The sequence below is a fragment of the Staurois parvus genome, unplaced genomic scaffold (assembly GCF_062004578.1).
Source record: "Staurois parvus isolate SC_StPar_1 unplaced genomic scaffold, SC_StPar_1.0 ptg001432l, whole genome shotgun sequence".
NCBI classification, from domain to species: domain Eukaryota; kingdom Metazoa; phylum Chordata; class Amphibia; order Anura; family Ranidae; genus Staurois; species Staurois parvus.
This window is the reverse complement of record NW_028319228.1, coordinates 6,332,999-6,354,956: the sequence shown is the minus strand read 5'-3', so window position 1 is coordinate 6,354,956 and position 21,958 is coordinate 6,332,999. Positions and strand designations below refer to the sequence as shown.

The 21,958-nt window shown below is 41.1% G+C and overlaps 1 protein-coding gene across 4 annotated transcripts in view; it reads right to left on the bottom strand.

The window, feature by feature from the left end:
• Positions 1–21,958, bottom strand: part of HABP4 (hyaluronan binding protein 4) — a 94,781-nt gene that overhangs the window by 36,563 nt on the left and 36,260 nt on the right. For all 4 annotated transcript variants that reach the window (XM_089662143.1, XM_089662145.1, XM_089662146.1 and 1 more), the window contains exon 2: positions 11,481–11,732. In XM_089662143.1, coding sequence (XP_089518269.1) covers positions 11,481–11,694 — 214 coding nt within the window. In that variant the 5' untranslated portion in view covers positions 11,695–11,732. The remainder of the gene's footprint in view (positions 1–11,480; positions 11,733–21,958) is intronic.

Genomic DNA, 21,958 nt, shown 5'->3' with positions numbered 1-21,958 from the left:
CTGCCAGTGATTTGGGGAGCTATGTCATCTGCTGGTGTTGGTCCACAGTGTTTTATCAAGTTGAAAGTCAGCACAGACCTCTACCGGGAAATTCTAAAGCACTTCATACTTCCCTTTGCTGACCAGTTTTATGGAGATGCTCATTTCATTTTGCAGCAAGACTTAGCACCTGTTTAAAATACCAATATCTGGTTTAATGATCATTGTATCACTGTGCTTGACTGGCAAGCAAACTCACCTGACCTAAACCCCATAGAGAATCTCTGGGTTATAGTCAAGAGGAAGATGAGAAACCAGACCCAACAACACAGATGAGCTGAAGGCCACTATTAAAGCAACCTGGGCCTCCATAACACCTCAGCCGTAAGTGAAGGAAATAAGCATTTGATCCCCTGCTGATTTTGAATGTTTGCCCACTCACAAAGAAATGATCAGTCTAAAAATTGAATGGTAGGTGTAACACTGAGAGACAGAATAGCAACAAAAAAAATCAAAAGAAATGCATGTCTAATAGATTATGCACTGATTTGCATGTTCATGAGGGAAATAAGTATTTGATCCCCTTCACAAAACATGACTTCGTACTTGGTGGCAAATCCCTTGTTGACAGTCAGAGGTCAGACGTTTCCTGTAGTTGGCCACCAGGGTTGCACACATCTCAGGATGGATTTTGGCCCATTCCTTTTGGCAGATCCTCTCCAAGTCATTAAGGTTTGGTGAATGACGTTTGGCAACTTGAACTTTCAGCTCCCTCCACAGATTTTTGATCGGATTAAGGTCTGGAGACTGGCTAGGACACTCCAGGACCTTAACCAGTTGCCGTCCAGCCTATAGCTAGATGGCCGGGTGAGCAGCTTGTTCCTCCGGGTGGACACCATATGGTGTCCTTTCAGGCAAGCGCAGTGCACCTGCCTGCAGGGCCGCTCTGCGGCGCGATCTGTCACCAGCCATGTACCTCTGACACGGCCGATGACAGATCTGTGTACCGGCCCCGTTTCCAGTAATATGTGACCTGGTGTGACCAATCACAGCAAGTCACATGGCAGTTGTATACAATGGATGGCTTCCTTTCATGCCATCCATTGTATACAAGTGTGTCTAGCTGTGAATGGTCACAGCAATCACATGCACAAGACTGGGCCAATCACAGCCCAGCTGTGTCATGTGGTTAGCTGTGGCCAAATCACAGCTAAGCACAAAAAAAAAACCCCTGAATGAATCAATGTCATTCAGGTAAATGCTTGTTTATAGCAAAGTCATTCTTTGCTATAAGCAAATTGTGTAAAAAAAAACAAAAAAAAAAAAAAAAACTGATCACTTCCCCAAAGTAGTACAATGTTACTATAGTGAAATATGAAAAAAAAAAAAAAAAGGTAATATAGATTAAAACAAATATATTTTTTTTTTCGTACGGTCACCAGTGTTCCTGATCACCGCCATGCCAGTTATGTGATGACGCTGAACTGCACTGGTGACAGTATGTAAAAAAAAAAAGTGAAATTTTTTTTAATTTTTTCATTTTCTGAAAAATGACAAAAAAAATGACAACTTCAAAAAACTTGCCATGCCTCTTATGAAATACGTCAGACTGTCTACTTTGCAAAAAGGGGTCATTTGGGGGATATCTGTACTGTTCTGACATTGTTGGACCTCAAGAAATTAGATTGGCTGTCAGTACTTCAGGATTGATCAATTTTCAGATCCATGCTATAGTTTGTGAACTCTATAACTTTCCTACAAACTAAATAATACATCCTAATGTGGGTTATTGTCACCTAGGAAATGTAGTAGAATACATCTTGGCCTAAATTTATGAAGAACAATTATTTGCCAACTTTTATAACAGACAAAGAAAAACTTTTTTTTTGTTTTTTTTCAAAATTTTCAGTCTTTTTTTGTTAATTTAGCAAAAAATAAAAACTCCAGTGTTTGCTTAAATACCACCAAAAGAAAGCTCTAGTTGTGTGAAGAAAATGATAAAATTTTAGTTCGGGTACAGTGTTGTATGACCGCGCAATTGTCAAAGTGTGACAGCGCTGAAACCTGAAAAATGGCCTGGGCAGGAAGGGGGTAAAAGTGCCCTGTATGGAAGCTGTTAACTTTCAACCAGTCCTCCTCTGCATCATTCAGCAGTTCAGTGGCAAAACTTCAGAAGGGCTTGGACATGTGCCTTCTTGAGCAGAGGAACCTTGCGGGTACTGCAGTTTTCCAATCCTTGTCAGCGTAGTTTGTTACCAATTGTTTTCTTGGTGACTGTGGTCTCAGCTGCCTGGAGATCATGGACATCATCCTCACGTGTAGTTTTGGGGTGATTCCTCACTGTTCTTATGATCATTGACCCTCCACGAGGTGAGATCTTGCATGGTGCACCAGACCTATGGAGACTGAAAGTTGCTTTGTTTCTTTCATTTGCGAATGATTGTACCAACTTGTCACCTTCTCACCAAGCTGCTTGGCGATAGTTTGGTAGCCCAGTCCAGCCTTGTGTAGGTCTACAATCTTGTCCCTGACATCCTTGGACAGCTCTTTGGTCTTTTCCATGGTGGAGAGTTTGGAATCTGTGGACAGGTGTCTTTTATACAGGTAACAAAATGAGATTAGCAGCACTCCCTTTTGAGACCTGCTTCTAATATCAGCTCATTGCCTGTATGAAAAAGACAGCTGGTAGCCAGAAATCCTGCTGAATGATAGGGGATCAAATACTTATTTCCCTCATGAACATGCAAATCAGTGAATAATTTGTTAGACATGCATTTCTTTTGAATTTTTTTGTTGCAATTCTGTCTGTGTTACACATACCATTCAATTTTTAGACTGATCATTTCTTTGTGAGTGGGCAAACATTCAAAATCAGCAGGGGATCAAATGCTTATTTCCTTCACTGTACATACCTGGCATGGGAATGCTGACACATTTGCTTGTGCTCTCAACCAAACTGTCAAACCATCAAATGGCTGGTGTCATAGCTTATCACGGGTGCAGCACCATGGCAGTTTCAGATCAAACAGAAGTGAAGATGGCAGCTTCCTTGGCTGAAAAGCATAAGAGGGTTTAGTTCTGCTTTAAAAACCATGTGGCTGTGCTCCGCTCACACAGTAGCAGCATCTATTCACAGCAAACTGACTGAATGAACTACAAGTCCCATACTTCCACAGCCGGGGAGTGCTCTCATAGTTCACTTACCTTTCCTGAGCTTCAGTGACAGTAACCCATTAGATAGCTATACTGAGTGTCTCCAGGAGCCTGGCATTGCACCCACAATTGTTTCTTGTTGCGATTCTGTCTCTTGGTGTTACAATACACCTACCATTCGATTTTTAGTCTGATCATTTCTTTGTGAGTGGGCAAACATTCAAAATCAGCAGGGGATCAAATACTTATTTCCTTCACAGTAACTTTTTTGAAACCATTAAATCAATGCGTTTAGTTCTGATTTAAATAGTGACAGCAGGAAGAAGTCATGGGATGGGATTAGAGAACAGGGGGGTGTGCGTACAGATGCCTTATATAGCAACATGTTACATCCTAAATACGGATGTAACAGGTTACAAAAAGGTGTACTTATCCTTTTTACCACTTGCCTACTGGGCACTTAAACCCCCTTTGTGATCAAGGCCAATTTTCAGCTTTCAGGGCTGTTGCACTTTGAGCCCTGGTTCACAATGATGCGGCGCGGAATTTACAGCGCTTCCAATGCAAATTCCGCACCGCATCAGAATTGCACCCCGTTCATGCAAAACGCTGCGGGTGTGTATATTCAGTTAACACCCCGAAAGCGGTCCGCAAAACGCGATGCGATGTGCAGTATGGGATCACATAGGTGTGAATACCTATGCGATCTGATTCTAGTGCGAACCCAAAAAAGGGTCCTGCACGCTTTTGGTCCGGGGCGAATAGAGCCATACAAAATGTATGGCTCCAATTGCACCGCACACAAATCGCATGCGATTTGCACAGGAATGCGGTGCGGTCCCTGTGCAAATCACATGCGACATACCGCACCACACATGTGAACCCACGCTAAATGATAATTGCACGGTCATGCAACATTGTAGCCATATGAATTTATCATTTTTTTCACACAAATAGAGCTCTCTTTTGGTGGTATTTAATTGCCGCTGGGTGTTTTATTTTTTGAATTATAAACAAAAAAAAGAAAAAAAAATGTTTTTTCCAAATTTGCTAAATTTTTCTCCTTCACTGATGTGCGCTGATGAGACTGCACTGATAGGCGACACTGATATGCAGCAATGATGGTCACTGATAGGTGGCAATGATGGGTGGCACTTCAGGGCACTGTTCATCAGCGCCAATCTCCTCTGTGACAGCTGCCGGTGATAACCGACAACTGTATTTACTCAGTGATCTGCTGTGTCATTGGACACATCTGATCACGTGGTAAAAGGCCACTGTGATTGGTCTTTTACCTCATCACGTGATCAGCGGGTCCGTAGGTCGATCACCGGGTCATCATATGACGTGCTTCTAGAACTAGGTAACCACGGTGTAGCTGTAATGCAGCTATAGTACGGTTGCCAAGTGGTTAAGCAGAGTTAAAGGCTAAACTTTCCACTTTGAATAGAGTAAAGGGAGGGTTATAACATGTCAATGTATTCTGCCATCTATGTCCCATTGTGGAGATTTCCCTTCACTTGCTGTCCTGTAACCATCCAAAGTAAGGGAATCCCTAGTTGTCATCAGGGCCACTGGAACTAGTGTCCTGATTGAAAGATTTCCCCTCTATACCTGTTCTAGAGACAACCCAAAATGCAGGATTTTTTTTTTTTTCCCCACTTTCGGTGATAATGGTAAATAGGACAAATAAAGAGGATGAATCTCCCTATTGGGGGCACAGACAGCAAAAGGCCTGACATGTTCTAATCCCTGTCAGCTATCTAAAAGCGGAGGCAGGCAACCTTGGAGGTGGGGAGAGCTACCTGAACAACATTAAAGAGATCAAAAATCACCAGGGATCAGCTCCCCTTTTTTCCTCTCAATTTTCTTTACACTTTTTAAGCAGCCCTGTTGGGAGGGGGGGGGGCTTTTAGTGGTGCACCAAAATGAAAATTCTGAACTGAAACTGAAAATTCAGGATGCATTTGGCTGATGACCGAAACAGACTTTTTATATTTGACTTTTGATTAATCGCCTGAATTTAAAATGAACGGGAATTTATTTTCAGCACCTTTTTGGCCAATAGGTTGCTTTCACACAGAGCAGTTTTTGAAGTGCTTTTGCGTTAAAAAAAAAGCACAAAGGCAGGCTCAAGAAAAATGCATTCCTTTAAATTCAAAGCATGTATTCACACTGGTCTGTTGCGCTTCCCTTGTGGTGTTAAAAATCCTGTTTGCCACATTTTTGGTGTATATTTGGCCAGTTTAAATTTAAAAAAAAAAAAAAAAAACCTCTCCACTGAGGTCTGGTTCACACCAAGGAGTTTTTATTGCTTTTTGCAGAAACGCACTGCAGTCCATGTAACATGGTTTCCTATGGGACACATTTGCATTGTTTTTTTGAGCTGCTGCGTTTTTGGAAAGAGTCAGACTTTTTTTTTTAATTTAAATGCACAGCGTTGTGTTTTTGGTTCAATAGACTTCAATGGAGAGGTTGCAGAAAATGCATGTAGTGCGTTTTTGATGCGTTTTGCATTCTAATCTGCTCAGCAACAAGTTTGCAAAAAAAAAAAAAAAACATGAAAAATGCAAGAGCTGTCAAAAGTACATGTGCACAAAAAACAAGACTCACTGCAAAACAAAATGCAAACTGCACTGGTGTGAGCCAGGCCTGAAATGCCTTGAAAATGCAGCAAATTCACATCAAAAACATGGTTTTGCATTTGAGTCGCGTGGCCTATGAAAAATGCACCCTCAATGTTGTAAAATTGCAGCAAAACCATAGGTTTTTTTTTTTTAGCGCCATGATCGGCACCTCCCCCCCCCAATCCATAAAATGCCAACACCACCATTTTCAACCGATACATTTCAGCTGCCGAAATATCAGCGCATCCCTAGGTGCTATTTGTGTCTGTTTTGAAACAGGGGAAAGAGATTGAGGACAGTCTTCATTCTTCACTCTCCATCTCTGCAGCTTCAGCTACACAGAATGATTGAACAGGAAGAACCCTGCACTCTCCCTGTTCATTCATGAAGCAAAGCATAAAAAAACCGTTTACTATGCTTCAGTTATGAATAAACATGGCGAGTAATGAGTACCGATCACTCACTATGTTCATTCAGGGAAGAAGGAGGAGGAGAAACAGGCTTTTATCTGCTAGAGAAAATACAGGAGATTGGTTCCAGTAAATACCATCCCACTCCTGTCCAGGTTCCGAGGGTTGTAAATGCCACCCCACTCCTGTCCAGGTTCCGAGGGTTGTAAATGCCACTCCACTCCTGTCCAGGTTTCCGAGAGTTGTAGAATGCAATAGACTTGTTGCCAACCGCCTAAAGTTTACAGGCTTAAAAAAATTAGGTTGTACATGGATAGAAAACTGGCTAAAAGACCATATTCAGAGTGTAGTGACTAATTCATACTCTGAAAGGTCTAAGTGGTGTACCCCGAAGTTCAGTGTTGGGACCTTTACTTTTTAACATTTATATATGGTTTGGAATTAAAAGTATCATTTCAGTGTTTGCAGATGACACCAAACTATTAGGTGGAATAATGTCCTTACAGGATGTCTCAAACTTACAGGCTGACCTCGATACACTATTGATTGGGCAACAATGTGGCAAATGAGGTTTAAGGTTGATAAATGTAAAGTCATGCACTTGAGGGCTAAAAAAAAAAAAACAAAAAAAAAAAAAAACATGCCTGCATCACATTTTAGAGAACGGCAGGCAAAATCAAGGACTGAGAAGGATCTGGATGTTCCAGTAGATTATAGACTTTTCAGATCACTACAGGAGGGCAAGGAGCCACTCTTTACGTCTTTAGGAAAAGGGATGTAACTAACAAAGCTAGATGCATTCCTAAATGCACAAATTGTAACTGGATATTAACATTTTTGTTAACAGGGATTACTGATCCAGGAAATATCAAATTGCCTTATGGGGGATCAGAAATTAATTTTTAGGGTTTTTTTGCTGAACTAAATGGACTTGTCTTAATCTGCCATAGTCCTCAAGATTGTAAATACTCCTCGGAGCTCTGAGGAAGGGGGTTCAGCTCCTGAAACGCGTCGGCTTATCCGCATCATTAGACACAGTTTGCATTGTTACTGTATTTGTGGATCACCTTTACTGCCTATAATCACATTGGTTTCTGAGTATACATCTTTTTATTTAATAAATGACGAGTTATACCACAGTAATGCACGATGAGAGTGCGCCCTTGTTTGTTTTTATTTAGCCAGAAATCCTGCTGAATGATAGGCAAATACTTATTTCCCTAATGAACATGCAAATCAGAGCATAATGTTAGACATGCATTTCTTTTGAATTTTGTGTGTTACACTATACCTACAATTGATTTTTAGACTGATCATTTCTTTGTGAGTGGGCAAACATTCAAAATCAGCACGGGATCAAATACTTTTTTCATTCACTGTATATACTGGAATATTTATTTTTCTACTAGCAATTGTGGCGATAAGCTACTTATAGCAGGACTGCAATAGTATGGCGGGCAATCTGACACTGAGGGAACCAGTGACACTAATATAGTGGTCAGGGCTAAATATATACACTGTCAGTGAACTCATGACATTAGCTGTGAAGGGGTTAAACATCTAGGGCAAAGGGTTAAATCTGTGTCTAACCAGTGTGTGTGTGTACTGTGAGGAACTTTCAGGGAAACAAACTGGCACATCCCCACTGACAGGACAGAGCTCTATATGGTTTAAATTGACAGAGCTTTGCCCTGTCGTCCTCTTCACCAATCAGCAGGTTTTTAATATTTTCTTTACATGGAGCAAGTCCTTTTTCTGAACCTCTTTTCTGATTGCAAATGGTCTACAGCAATGTTTTTCAATCTTTTTCAGTCAAGGTGCCTTTTAAAGATTTTAGTTGTAAGACACCCCAGTCTAAAGGCTTGTTCACATACGATGTTGGGGATGATAAAACCATGCAGTTAAGCTGTGTTTTATCTCCCAACAGGTTCTCCTTTAGCTTTAAAAGCAGGGGTCGTACGTATGCTGAAGGAATCATACCACTTGTTGCATTCAACAGGCACTACTGCTCACCAAACGTGACCCATTCAGGTGAATTGGGCCGTGCTGCAACTGCTCTGCAATTGCAGCGTGTTGATGCTGCATTTAAGGTGGTAAAAAACAGCGTGAGAAGGCAACATATTGCCTCCTTACCACCTGTCAAATGCATCTAAAATATGGTTTGAACATGGATCGCTCTTCAGAGCAGTGGTCGTCTTTGCCACTACTGTGAACAAGCCCTAAAAAGGGGAGAAAAAAAAAAATATAAAAAAATCAGGCTTACCGGTAACTCATTTTCTAGGAGTCTTCCAAGACAGCCTGTGAGACCAAGAGCTCCCCCCTCCAAGACAGGAAACACATTAGCCAAGAATCTCTATGAGGTGGTCCTTCAGGTCTCCCCTGCAGTATTCCCAAGAACCACCAGAAGACAAAAAAAAAAAAAAAAAAACACACACAACAAAAACACGAGCACAACTCAATTGGAGAGAAAAAAAAAAAAAAAAAAAAAAAAACAGTGTGGGAAATCCGGCCGTCCTGGATGACTCCTAGAAAATTAGTTACCAGTAAACCCAACTTTGGTTTTCTCCCCTCATCTTCCAGGACAGCCTGTGAGATTAGCAACATAAACCCCCCCCCCCCCCCCCCAATGGCGTTACCATTGCCTGGGAGGACCTTTCATCCAAATGCCTGCACTTTACTTGACAGAAGATATTTCACACACACTGAATAGCTGGACCATGTAGCTGCCTTGCATTCACAAAGGGCGGTGGAATCTTAGCCAAACGATGTAATTGGCAATAAAAAGACTTTGATGCTCCATGCCCCTTACGTGCACTTGAGATATTAAACAAGGAATCAAGACTTCCTGAAATCCTTGGAAACCCTAAGGTAAGCCAACAGGCTCCTAAAATCTAAAACTAAATTTCTTCTTCCCCTCCCCTTAGTCGGGGAGGAACAGAGTCAGCAGAACAATATCCTCTGCCCTATGAAAGAATGAGGACACTTTGGGAAGAAAACCTGGGTCTGTTTTAAGCACAACTCGGTCTTCAAAAATCAAAAAAGGCTCCCTAATAGAGTGCTTGCAATAAACTTACCCTCTGCGCAGAGGTGATTGCAACCAAACCCCCCCCCCCCCAAAAAAAAAAAAACCCTTTGCTGGTTCAAATTTGGAAGGCAAAAAAGATTGCTACAAATGAGTCTTGCTACAAATGAGTCTTGCAGGAGAGGGACCTGAAAAACACATCAAGAGCCAAGGCGTGCACCTTTTGTGCCTGTTCCCATACATACGGTTCAAACCGCATGACGTGAAAAAAATATTGCTTCCTATGGTGCCTGTTCACATATGTCAGGTGCACTGGCAGTGCAGATTCAGTGCGATTTGAAAGTCATGTACGATTTCTGAGCGGTCTTGTTCAGGTGCAGATTACAGGCTATTGACTTCTATGGGAACCGTTTCTAAACCACGTGTGAACATAAGATCCTGAGCTAATCCTGTCCTGAACCTGACGTGAACAGCTGTATCAATTAGCTGTGAAACCTGCACATGTGTGGATCAACTCTTAAAGTACTTACCGAGAGCCCCTTATCCACCCCAGCCTGAAAGAAATCCAAGACTGCCGGGACATCCCGGGGTCCTCAGCCTTGAGCCTCCATCCAGGAGTTGAACCTCTTCAATACCTTAGCACAGTGTTTCTACATCTTTTTTCAGTCAAGACCCTTTAAAATTATGGACAGTTCCGAGGCACCCCATTCTAAAAATGTGAAAAACTATTCTAATAGTTTTATATAACACAGCAACATCCACATTGCCAAGGCACCCCCTGAAGAAACCTCAAGGCCCCTGGGAAATCATATCCTCCCTCTGTGGAAGAAGAATCAGAGGGGTCAAGACAAAACTCTTCTTGAACGAAGACCATAGTCTCCTCAGTCAGCCTGTTGAGTGGACGAAGGTTTTAGATCAGACAAAAATTTGCTAGATGGCCTTTTCACCACAAAAACGTGGGAATAAAACCCCTGCCCATGCTCGCCTCGGGGTACTTGCGAGAGAACCCACTGATCCAAGAGATCTCCCATCAGGAGACAAAGCCTCCACTTTCTCCTGATCTGGCAGGAAGGACGTCATCAGGAATCTAGAAGGGGGACTGAGTCTAACTCCAACCTGTAGAAGTTCTTTATTATGTCTAGGGCGTACGGACTTGTTCACTGAAGCCCACTGTGGGAGAAAGGTCCCCCAGTCGTGCCCCCTCCCCCCCAGGGATGCAGGAGTCAGATTTGGCAGAAGTTTAAGGTGGACTGAAAAGGAGGTTTCCTCTTCCCTGGCTTTTGTGCCCCAACCAGTGCTTCTTGGGGTGGCTATTTTTTTCCTGTTGACCCTGCTGCCTGTGGCCACAAAAAAAAAAACTTTTTGAACCCAGATTTTCTCTTACTCTCCGGGAATGCTTTTTTTTTATCCTTATTCATTGAGCCCCACAGAGGTTCCTAAACATGCTTCCCTCCCATCCAGAGAAAAAAAAAAGTAAAAAACTGAAAGGGGAGACCCGGAGGACCACCTCTTAGAGTCTTGACTAATGTGTTTCCTGTCCTAGAGGGAGGAGCTTAATGTCTCACAGGCTGTCCTGGAAGACTAGGGGGGGAAAAAAAAAAAACAAAAAAAACACAGTCTCACTAGATTAGAAAAGCAGTTCTGATCTACTGGATTAGGGGTCAGAATTAAAAATGTACAGACATACACATACGTAAACTCCCATACATACACACACAGCCTTTTTGCCAAATGCAGACTGTGCCTCCACTCGCATTGCCTAGTGATCGGTTTGTTAGCACTGCTGCCCTGTAGAGGGAAGAAGAGACCAGGGCCCAGGACACTGTCCACTGCTCTGCTTGTTCCCCTGATTGAGCTGCCAGTGTGCAGATGAACAATTCAGAGATCTGCCAGCTTACCTATACAGGACTGAGCTCCGAACACTACAGCAGCACAGCGAGCTTGATCTACTCCCATTCTCATCCATGATGCTTCAGCACCCCCGAGGACCTCAGACGGCACCCCAGTTAAGGGCTGGTCTACAGACATGGTTAACAAATCAATCAACATTTTTCCAAACTGCAGTTTGTATTTTATTTATTTTTTTACTACATAGCCTTTAATTCAAGAACTGTATTGCTTTCACCCAAAACAAAAAAAAAAAATTGCGATAGTCAAAGCCTATGAATTCAGGCACTGAATTTCAGCAAGAATTTGCATGTAAAGCTCAATGACACCTATATTTCACACGTTAACGAATGCCCTAACATTCAGTAGCATGAGGTTTCATTTATATTTCGTTAAACATACCTTGTACTTCTGTACTAGAAACAACTTGAGTCTTCCTCTCCTTTTGAGATTCCTTCTTGTTTCCTTTTTGGTTACCTGATTTTTTGGCAGCTGCTGTCTTCTTACGCTGGGCAGTGTAAATTGATGCTTGATGCAGGAGATCCAAGGGGTCACAGTCATCATCTTGGAGTTGAAGGAAGCGGTTCTCCACTGCGCAGCCAAAAGCTTCCTGCATGGCGATGCAAACAGGGCCGCCTTGCACTGGCTTCAAGACTGTAGTAAAAAGACATTCCAGATATGAAAAATCTACATTGCCTGAACAGACAAAAAAAAAACATTTGACATTAACAAGCAAACACAGTAACACAGACAGCCAATATGACCATATTTTTAAGTCTTGCATATCTGTGTTTAACACGTTCTTCTCTGATTTTACTCTGATTTGAAGCAACAACCCTAGTACTGCCAGGCAGAAGTGCTAACCATTTAGCCACTGTGCTGAAATTCCTTTATTGCTTTAGGAAGACAGCAACTCCCACACCGAAAACATTGTTCCATAAATTGGACAGTATTGCGCTTTCCACTGTATGGGCTGGGAAAGGTTCACATCTTGCAAAGTTGACACTACAACTCCCTTTGTCACTGGGGTGGCCTGTCCCCTTCAAATTTTCAATTTTATTAATGGGCGGTGGTGCTGGTAACAGGTTGCTGGTGGTTTGCCGTGTCTTGAAACAATCGTGCAGTTACCGTGGAGGCGGCCTTACTAAACATGTATGGCACTTTAAGAAAATTCGTTTTCAGGGGCTCCAGATCCAAGCCAGCTGTTACTAGCCCAATGATAAAATCCTTGTGGTTTGGCATAATGCCGCAGCAAAATATTTCTCCCCTGACCTTCTCTCCGCATACACCCTTGTGGGATAATCCCAACATCTCCCACTCGCAAATCAACAGTCGTGGGAAGAATTTAAGATGGGCAATTAAGGCAGTCTGTACTAATGTCCCTGTAACCCCCCCCCCCCCACACACACACACACACACACACACACACACACACTTCCCTCGTTGATTACTATACAAACAACATGCTGTACTATCGTAGAGTTTGCGGATGAAAATAGTATCCAAACGTGCATTTTTGAAAGCTTATTGCCAGATCAACCTGTTGACATTTTACGAGGAAGGGAGCCATAATCTCGATAGGGGAAGGTCTGTGGATGTAATGTATCTGGACATCAAAGCATTTGATACAGTTCCCCATAAATGCCTAATTTACAAATTAAGATCTGTTGGCATTGACATGCGAATGTACCTGGAGAGAAACTAGTTACAGGAGCACATCCAGAGGGCGGTGATAATTAGTATGCCTTCTGAATGATTTGGAGTTTTAAGTGGGATACACTAAGGCAATTTTTGCGCTTGTCCCTTCGAATAATTTCTGATAAAAGCTATGTACTAAATCAGATCATACGATCACTTCATAAGCGATCTTTTTTCATCTTTTCTGATCGTGTGCACTTGGCTTAAGGATGGGACCAATTCTGTGTATAAACTACATACAGTTTGTACAAATTACTCTGTTTGCTGAGGATACAAAGCTATGCAAGGTAATAACCTTACAACAGGATATAGCAACTTTACAAGACGACCTCAATAAAATAGACGGGTGGACAACTACATGACAAATGAGGTTTAATGTAGGAAAATGTAAGGCAATGCAGTTGGAGGCTATAAATACAAAAGCAAGTTACACACTGGGGGAGAACCTCCGGGGGTAAGAGGAATGAAAAAGGTCTGTGGTCCTACTGGAGAAGAGACTCAGCAAAAGCATGCAATGCCAAGCAGCAGCAAGGCCTGCAGACTATTAGCATGTATTAAAAAGGGCATCTACTCAAGAGAAAACGAATGCTACTGCTTTACCAAACACTGGCCTGGCCACATCTTGAGTATGCTGTCCAGTTCTGGTCTCCAGTCCTCAGGAAGGATGTGATGGAACTAGAGAGAGGTCAGAGAAAGGCAACAAATCCAATAAAGGGGCTGGAGGATCTTAGTTATGAAGAACAGCTACATTTATATTCCCTGGAAGAGAGACGCTTGCGAGGAGACCTGATCGCAATGTACAAATATCTAAATAGGGAGTCTAACATTGAGGAGAAAATTATTCAGTCTGGGGAAACACAAGAAAATACTTGGCAATTAAAAGTTGGACAAGAAGCAGTTTAAACCCTTCATACCGAAGGGTAAAACAAATCACGCCTAAGCACAATTTTGCAGCTATGATGTTAGTAAAACTACATATCATAACTACTGTACTTTGTAAATCCAGGTGAATTGTACATCCAGGTGAATTATACCTTGTTTTTTTCAGGACAAATTGGGCATTCATTTGATGTGCAGGCAGTGGTGTATTTAGGTTTCGTTCTGCCCTAGGCAACACAAAAATTGGCTCCCCCCACCCACATGTAGAGACACTGACCAACACCTCCCTCCCCCACAAAGAGAGCCTGACATTGACCAATAACCCCCCAGCCCCCCACCCGAGAGAGCCTTCCACTACCACCGCCGCCCATACACTAGCAACCTACCACCCTGGAAAGAGATAAGACACTCCCCTTCACAGCTCCGGACATCCCCGGGAACAAGAGTCAGGCTCTGCATACACTATCAAGCAGGTCGCAACCTCTCTCAAATCCCACCTGGTCCTCGTGCTGCGTGTGTCCCTCCTTTCATACCTTTTTTCGGGGGGTGGTGCTGCCCACCTGACAAGTACTGCTGCCCCCCTGAAAAATGCTGCCCTAGGCAAATGCCTTGTTTGCCTTGTGGTAAATACACCTCTGTGTGCAGGGTTAGTTTTCCGCCACACAGCGTTTTACTTTTAAAGCCAAGAAGTTCAATTTTGGTCTCATCTGACCAGAACACCTTCTTCCACGTTTGCCGTGTCCCCCACATAGCTTCTCGCAAACTGCAAATGGGATTTCTTATGGCATTCTTTTTAACAATGGCTTTCTTCTTGCCACTCTTCCATAAAGCAAGGCCAGTGTCACTTACAATTCTACTTCCTCTTCCTTTCTTTGTTGGGGTTCCCCAGGGCTCGGTTCCTGGACCCCTCCTATTCTCAATCTACACTTCTCTGCGTCAGTTGATTGCCTCCAATGGATTTCAATACCATTTCTATGCTGATGACACCCAAATTTATCTCTCTGCCCCTCAGCACACTCCATCAGTCTCCTCACTCATCACTAATCTACTAATAGACATATTGTAATAAAAGATGTTAAAGTGAGCGCGACTTAAATGCAAAAAGTGTATCAATGTGTATACACAAAACAGTTAGTGAGCAGCTGATACACCGAAAAGGTAACCAAGTAAAACCTCCAAAACAAACATATATAATAGATAAATGGTGCAGCGCTAAAAACTAGAGTACAGTTTATACACACAATATATATAAACATGCATGATATCACTCTGAGGGTGATCAATAAATACAAAAGTTCAGTGTAATAGTGCGGATCATGGAAAGATCCCAATTCAAGGTGAATGGACGTCCTGATCCAAGGTGTGATGGTAGGTGTGATCACACAAATAGGTGGAAAACGCACTCACCAGATGTGCGTTTAATATACGCGATATGTAATCCTGCGTCACCAGGCCATAAAACGATCATCAGATCCCAGATCAGATTGTACCCAGATCACCATCTCAGTTCCACAGAAGTGAAGTCATCTGAAACCGCTACCAGGTATCACCACCAGGGTCCTGAGTCCTCCAGATGGGCACTGCGAATGATAGCACTCACACAGAGTGCCCAATAAGAGACCTCATAGCGTGATACTGCTTTAGATGCTTTTATTCAGGGTTGGTTGGTGTGGGGTACATACAAAAATAAACCAAAAAGTTACTGACCATATGCATTCCTAGGTGGTTAGGTGTCCTGCTGCTGCTGCCCCCCTGACGCGTTTCGTGCGATGCACGTATTCATAGGGTCCAGGGCTGGCCAGGACATCCTCATCAGTGCCATTTATAAATGTGAATGGCAAATTTGCCTAATACGGCCGCCATTTTCTCGGCTATCCGCGCATGCGCAGAACGCCGGCGTCGTCTTCCCACGCTACTGCGCATGCGCGAGCAATCGACGCCATTTTGTCGTGGATCGCGGATGCGATCTCCAGCAGGAAGTCTCCTACAGTGCGGCGCCATTTTGTTGGCAGTGTGAAGGAATAAAGGAGCAGTATTAACTGCTCAGGATTTATACAGCCAAAAAACCTTTACAAAGGCATCCCTGTGCAAACTGAGAAGAGAGATTGCTCACACTCCTAGGATCAGATTCAGTGCACAGGGGATATTCTATAGGAACCAATTATAAATAAGAAGACATGTAAGTAGCTCAGGGTTATATATATATATATATATATATATATATATATATATATATATATATATATATATATATATATATATATATAAAAATATATATATAAAAAACTATATATTATTACATAAACTCCATTCTATTTTGCTGAAATCCAATCCGGTCAGGGACTAAATCAGCATAAATATTCTCTATTAATATACAAATATAAATAGCACTAAAATATATGGTCAGACAGAAATGCATAAATACAATATATGTGTACAATTTATATTAGTAATTAATGTGTATAAATATATATGAAAACATATGGTCAAAAACTTCAATACAATCCAAAATCTCATGATTACATAATAAAAACACATGATTAAAATAATATGGTACTAGATCCATATATCACAATGAATATTTAATATTGACTATTAAAAACTAAAAATTAAAAAATAAAATTAAAAACGCCAGTTAAAAAACGTCTTAAAAACGATGACGGGAAATGAGACACTTCATTAAAATAATGATAACAGGAAATTGGCCCGATTATTGTATGCTAATAACATGTGTATGGTTATATTCATAATAATATGATATTTAATCCTAAAATGTTCATAGTAGTTCAAGTAAAAAACTATATATATCTATATGGACCCAAAAGGGTAGGAATACTTCATCCTTCTGTTATCTATTGTCTAAAAAGCAATTTAGATCGAAATCTATATTCAATCCCTTGGGGTGCAAAGACCCAAGTTCATAGATCCACCGCGATTCGAGCTGAGATACCGCCCGTTTTCTGTTTGTTCCTCGCCAATGGGCATTTACAATGCCTATGCCCATGAATTTGAGTGACGAGGGATCGCTATTGTGATGGATCTTATAATGCTGTGATAAGGAGTGATCTTTGTATCCCTTTTTGATGTTATTAACATGCTCCTTCAGTCTGTCTCTAAGGCGTCTAGTAGTACGCCCGACATATTGGAGGTTGCACGGACATTGGAGCAAGTATACCACGAATCTACTAGTACAAGTTATAAAATCATCCATGTCATATTGTTTACCTCTTGTTGTGGAAATAAAATAATTGCTCTTATTAGTATATTTACTGCATCGACAGATAACACATTTTCTGCAGGGATGAAATCCTTTTAAATTAGTGAACATAATAGTATTTTTGGGTGGATCAACTATATTGGGGGCGATCTTATTTCTGAGCGATGTCACTCTTCTGAAAATAATTTCAGGTTTCTCCGGCAATAGTGTATTTAATATTGGGTCCGATTTCAGAATCCCCCAATTTTTATTGATAATACTCGTGATTTTTCTGTGTTGTAAAGAATAATTTGTAATAAACGGACATATTTGCTTTGATTTTTGTTTAGGAGTGTTGTTTAACAACGAACTTCTGTCCGATTTACCTATGGTATCTATGGTCTGATCAAGGGTGGGGCCATCATACCCTTTTTGCACAAATTTATCCTTAATTACCTTAGCCTGTTTATAATAGGTCTCCACATTGGTGCAATTACGCTTGATCCTGGAGAACTGACCTTTTGGTATATTACGTAACCAAACTGGATGGTGACAGCTGTCAGTTGAAATATAGCCGTTTCTGTCCGTTGGTTTGAAATAGGTTTCAGTCATTATTTTACCGTTATAATTTATTAATACCAGATCCAGAAAATTAACACTAATTTGACTGTATTCAAACACGAGCTTGATGTTTAAAGAATTAAAATTCAAGGTGGTAAAAAAGTTTAAAAGGGCTTGTTCCTCACCATTCCATATGAGGAGGATGTCATCAATGTATTTACGATAAAAAGAGAGCTCGGGCCAGTCTCTCGCGTAGATGACATCCTCCTCCCATCTGGCCATAAACAGATTTGCTAAGCTGGGGGCAAACTTTGCCCCCATGGCCACGCCCTTTTCTTGCAAATAAAAGTTGTGGCCAAACCAAAAATAGTTCCTCGTCATCGCAAAGTCTAATAAAGTTAAAATAAAATTCTTATGCGAATCAGACATATGTATAAAATCACAATTTTTTAAAAAGAAATCAACAGCCTCCATCCCATCAGAATGTTTTATGCTTGTGTACAAAGATGTTACATCTGCCGTAACCAAAAAAGTACCTTTATCTATAGTGATGTTACTAATGTCTTGGAGTACTTGCTTTGTGTCTTTCAAATAGGCAGGAGTCCTTATGACGAGAGGTTGCAAGAAATGGTCAATATACTCGCCTACTCGTGAACATAAGGACCCAATGCCACTTATTATAGGCCTCCCTGGGGGATTAGTGGGATCCTTATGGATTTTTGGTAATATGTACATGACCGGAAGTCTGGGTGCTGTAGGGCAAAGGTAAAGTTTTTCTTTTTTATTTAGGATTCCTTCAGTATATCCTTTATTAATAATGGATGTGAGTTCTTTTTTATATTCTCTAAGCGGATTTTTCAGTAGAAGGGAATATGTTTCCTTATCACTCAGAATATTGTATACTTCTTTAGTGTAGTCGGATTTATTTAGCACCACTACCCCTCCTCCTTTGTCCGCAGGACGTATTACTAGGTCCTTTTTCTCTAATAATGTTTCTACAGCTCTCTTGACAGAATCTTGTTTATTTACTGGTTTAATTTTCATCATTTCAAGATCCTTGAACACTGTGTCTCTAAAAGCATTAATGTAAGAGTTGTTTTGCGGCGGAGGATTGAATAATGACGCATTTCTTAAATTAGAGTTTATGTTACCACCATTGTTTATACTCTGTGTGGTTGGTTTATTGTGAAAGTATTTTTTCAATGATAGCTGTCTGATGTATTTCCTAATGTCTATATATGTCTGAAATTTATTCAATGACTTTTTTGGGGCAAATTTTAATCCCTTATTTAAGAGTTGTAATTCCTGATTAGTCAAAGACATATTGCTCAGATTAAATATTCCTACGTTTTGCGTTTTTTGGAATTTATTGACCCTTTTGCCTCCCCTCTTCCCCCTTCTACGGCACTTCTTTTGCGTGCTGAATTCCCCCCTAAAAAATTCTGCGATGTAGGTTGTTTGCTCCTTTGATCGTTATAATCCCTCTGGTGGTTATTTGTTCCGCCATGGGGATTATTATTACTATAATAGACTGGAGGTCTGGGACTCATATTGTCTCCGTTATGATATGGAGGTTTATCATTTTGATGTCCAGGGAAATAATAATTAGGTTTCGGTCCATTATAGTGTTGATATTGAGCTGGTCCATATTGGGATTGGACATAATTTTGTCCCCTTGGTGATTGGTCCCTTGGATGCCAATTAAAATTACGTGCCCCCACATCTTCATTCCTTAATGTATTTAAGGATTCATATCTGTTCTAGGTGGGTACATTATATGCTTGTTTTGCATTTGGCCTGAAACCATTAGATGATTGTACTCCCTGTTTAGAATGGTTTTTCTGTTTCCCTGATAGTTTTTGAGGTTTGGGAGTGTTGAAAATGATATTAGTTCTAGGTGGATTGGGATCCTCCATTTTAATCTGCCATTTAAACACATGTTGTTCCTGATAATCTTTATGATCCCGAAAGTATTTTTTTCGTTTTTTTATCCTCTGTTCATTATCCAATTTCTCCATATATGATTTAAGTTTGTTGGATTCTGTTACATATCCTTCATTATCCTTAAAGGGAGTGAGTTTATCTCTAACTTTATTTATCTCTGCATCAAGATATTGTAATTTTTTCTTTTTCCTCAAGATTAGGAACTTTAACATGTCCACTCCTGCCATGTTAAAATATTGGTACCATTCCTCAATCCCATTTACATCATCATGTTCGGGGGGGATACTCCATCTCAAGGATCTGGGGACCATTCCTTCACCCACATATTTGTCTAAGAAGGAGATGTCCCATAGAGTCCTTATTTCTGCTGAAGTTAAATTTTGCAAATGCGTAAAGGTACTCTGCAGATCATCAATATTCTGATCTACCGAGAATACGTCATCCGCAATTCTATTGCGCATGGATCTGAATTCAAAGACATCCGTCATACTTAACAAGTTGCAGCTCAAACTAAATGATGGTTCAAACAGAATTGTAATAAAAGATGTTAAAGTGAGCGCGACTTAAATGCAAAAAGTGTATCAATGTGTATACACAAAACCGTTAGTGAGCAGCTGATACACCGAAAAGGTAACCAAGTAAAACCTCCAAAACAAACATATATAATAGATAAATGGTGCAGCGCTAAAAACTAGGGTACAGTTTATACACACAATATATATATAAACATGCATGATATCACTCTGAGGGTGATCAATAAATACAAAAGTTCAGTGTAATAGTGCGGATCATGGAAAGATCCCAATTCAAGGTGAATGGACGTCCTGATCCAAGGTGTGATGGTAGGTGTGATCACACAAATAGGTGGAAAACGCACTCACCAGATGTGCGTTTAATATACGCGATATGTAATCCTGCGTCACCAGGCCATAAAACGATCATCAGATCCCAGATCAGATTGTACCCAGATCACCATCTCAGTTCCACAGAAGTGAAGTCATCTGAAACCGCTACCAGGTATCACCACCAGGGTCCTGAGTCCTCCAGATGGGCACTGCGAATGATAGCACTCACACAGAGTGCCCAATAAGAGACCTCATAGCGTGATACTGCTTTAGATGCTTTTATTCAGGGTTGGTTGGTGTGGGGTACATACAAAAATAAACCAAAAAGTTACTTTATTATGTAATCATGAGATTTTGGATTTTGTATTGAAGTTTTTGACCATATGTTTTCATATATATTTATACACATTAATTACTAATATAAATTGTACACATATATTGTATTTATGCATTTCTGTCTGACCATATATTTTAGTGCTATTTATATTTGTATATTAATAGAGAATATTTATGCTGATTTAGTCCCTGACCGGATTGGATTTCAGCAAAATAGAATGGAGTTTATGTAATAATATATAGTTTTTTATATATATATATAACCCTGAGCTACTTACATGTCTTCTTATTTATAATTGGTTCCTATAGAATATCCCCTGTGCACTGAATCTGATCCTAGGAGTGTGAGCAATCTCTCTTCTCAGTTTGCACAGGGATGCCTTTGTAAAGGTTTTTTGGCTGTATAAATCCTGAGCAGTTAACACTGCTCCTTTATTCCTTCACACTGCCAACAAAATGGCGCCGCACTGTAGGAGACTTCCTGCTGGAGATCGCATCCGCGATCCACGACAAAATGGCGTTGATTGCTCGCGCATGCGCAGTAGCGTGGGAAGACGACGCCGGCGTTCTGCGCATGCGCGGATAGCCGAGAAAATGGCGGCCGTATTAGGCAAATTTGCCATTCACATTTATAAATAGCACTGATGAGGATGTCCTGGCCAGCCCTGGACCCTATGAATACGTGCATCGCACGAAACGCGTCAGGGGGGCAGCAGCAGCAGGACACCTAACCACCTAGGAATGCATATGGTCAGTAACTTTTTGGTTTATTTTTGTATGTACCCCACACCAACCAACCCTGAATAAAAGCATCTAAAGCAGTATCACGCTATGAGGTCTCTTATTGGGCACTCTGTGTGAGTGCTATCATTCGCAGTGCCCATCTGGAGGACTCAGGACCCTGGTGGTGATACCTGGTAGCGGTTTCAGATGACTTCACTTCTGTGGAACTGAGATGGTGATCTGGGTACAATCTGATCTGGGATCTGATGATCGTTTATGGCCTGGTGACGCAGGATTACATATCGCGTATATTAAACGCACATCTGGTGAGTGCGTTTTCCACCTATTTGTGTGATCACACCTACCATCACACCTTGGATCAGGACGTCCATTCACCTTGAATTGGGATCTTTCCATGATCCGCACTATTACACTGAACTTTTGTATTTATTGATCACCCTCAGAGTGATATCATGCATGTTTATATATATTGTGTGTATAAACTGTACTCTAGTTTTTAGCGCTGCACCATTTATCTATTATATACTAATAGACATATCACCCTGGATGTCACACTACTGCCTGAAAATTAATCCAAAACTAAGCTCCTGAGGGGACCCTTTGGGCATCCAGACTGTCTTCAGTTATTATGTCTCTGTTGGCCTACATGTCGGTAATAATTTCAGTATTCTCCCTTG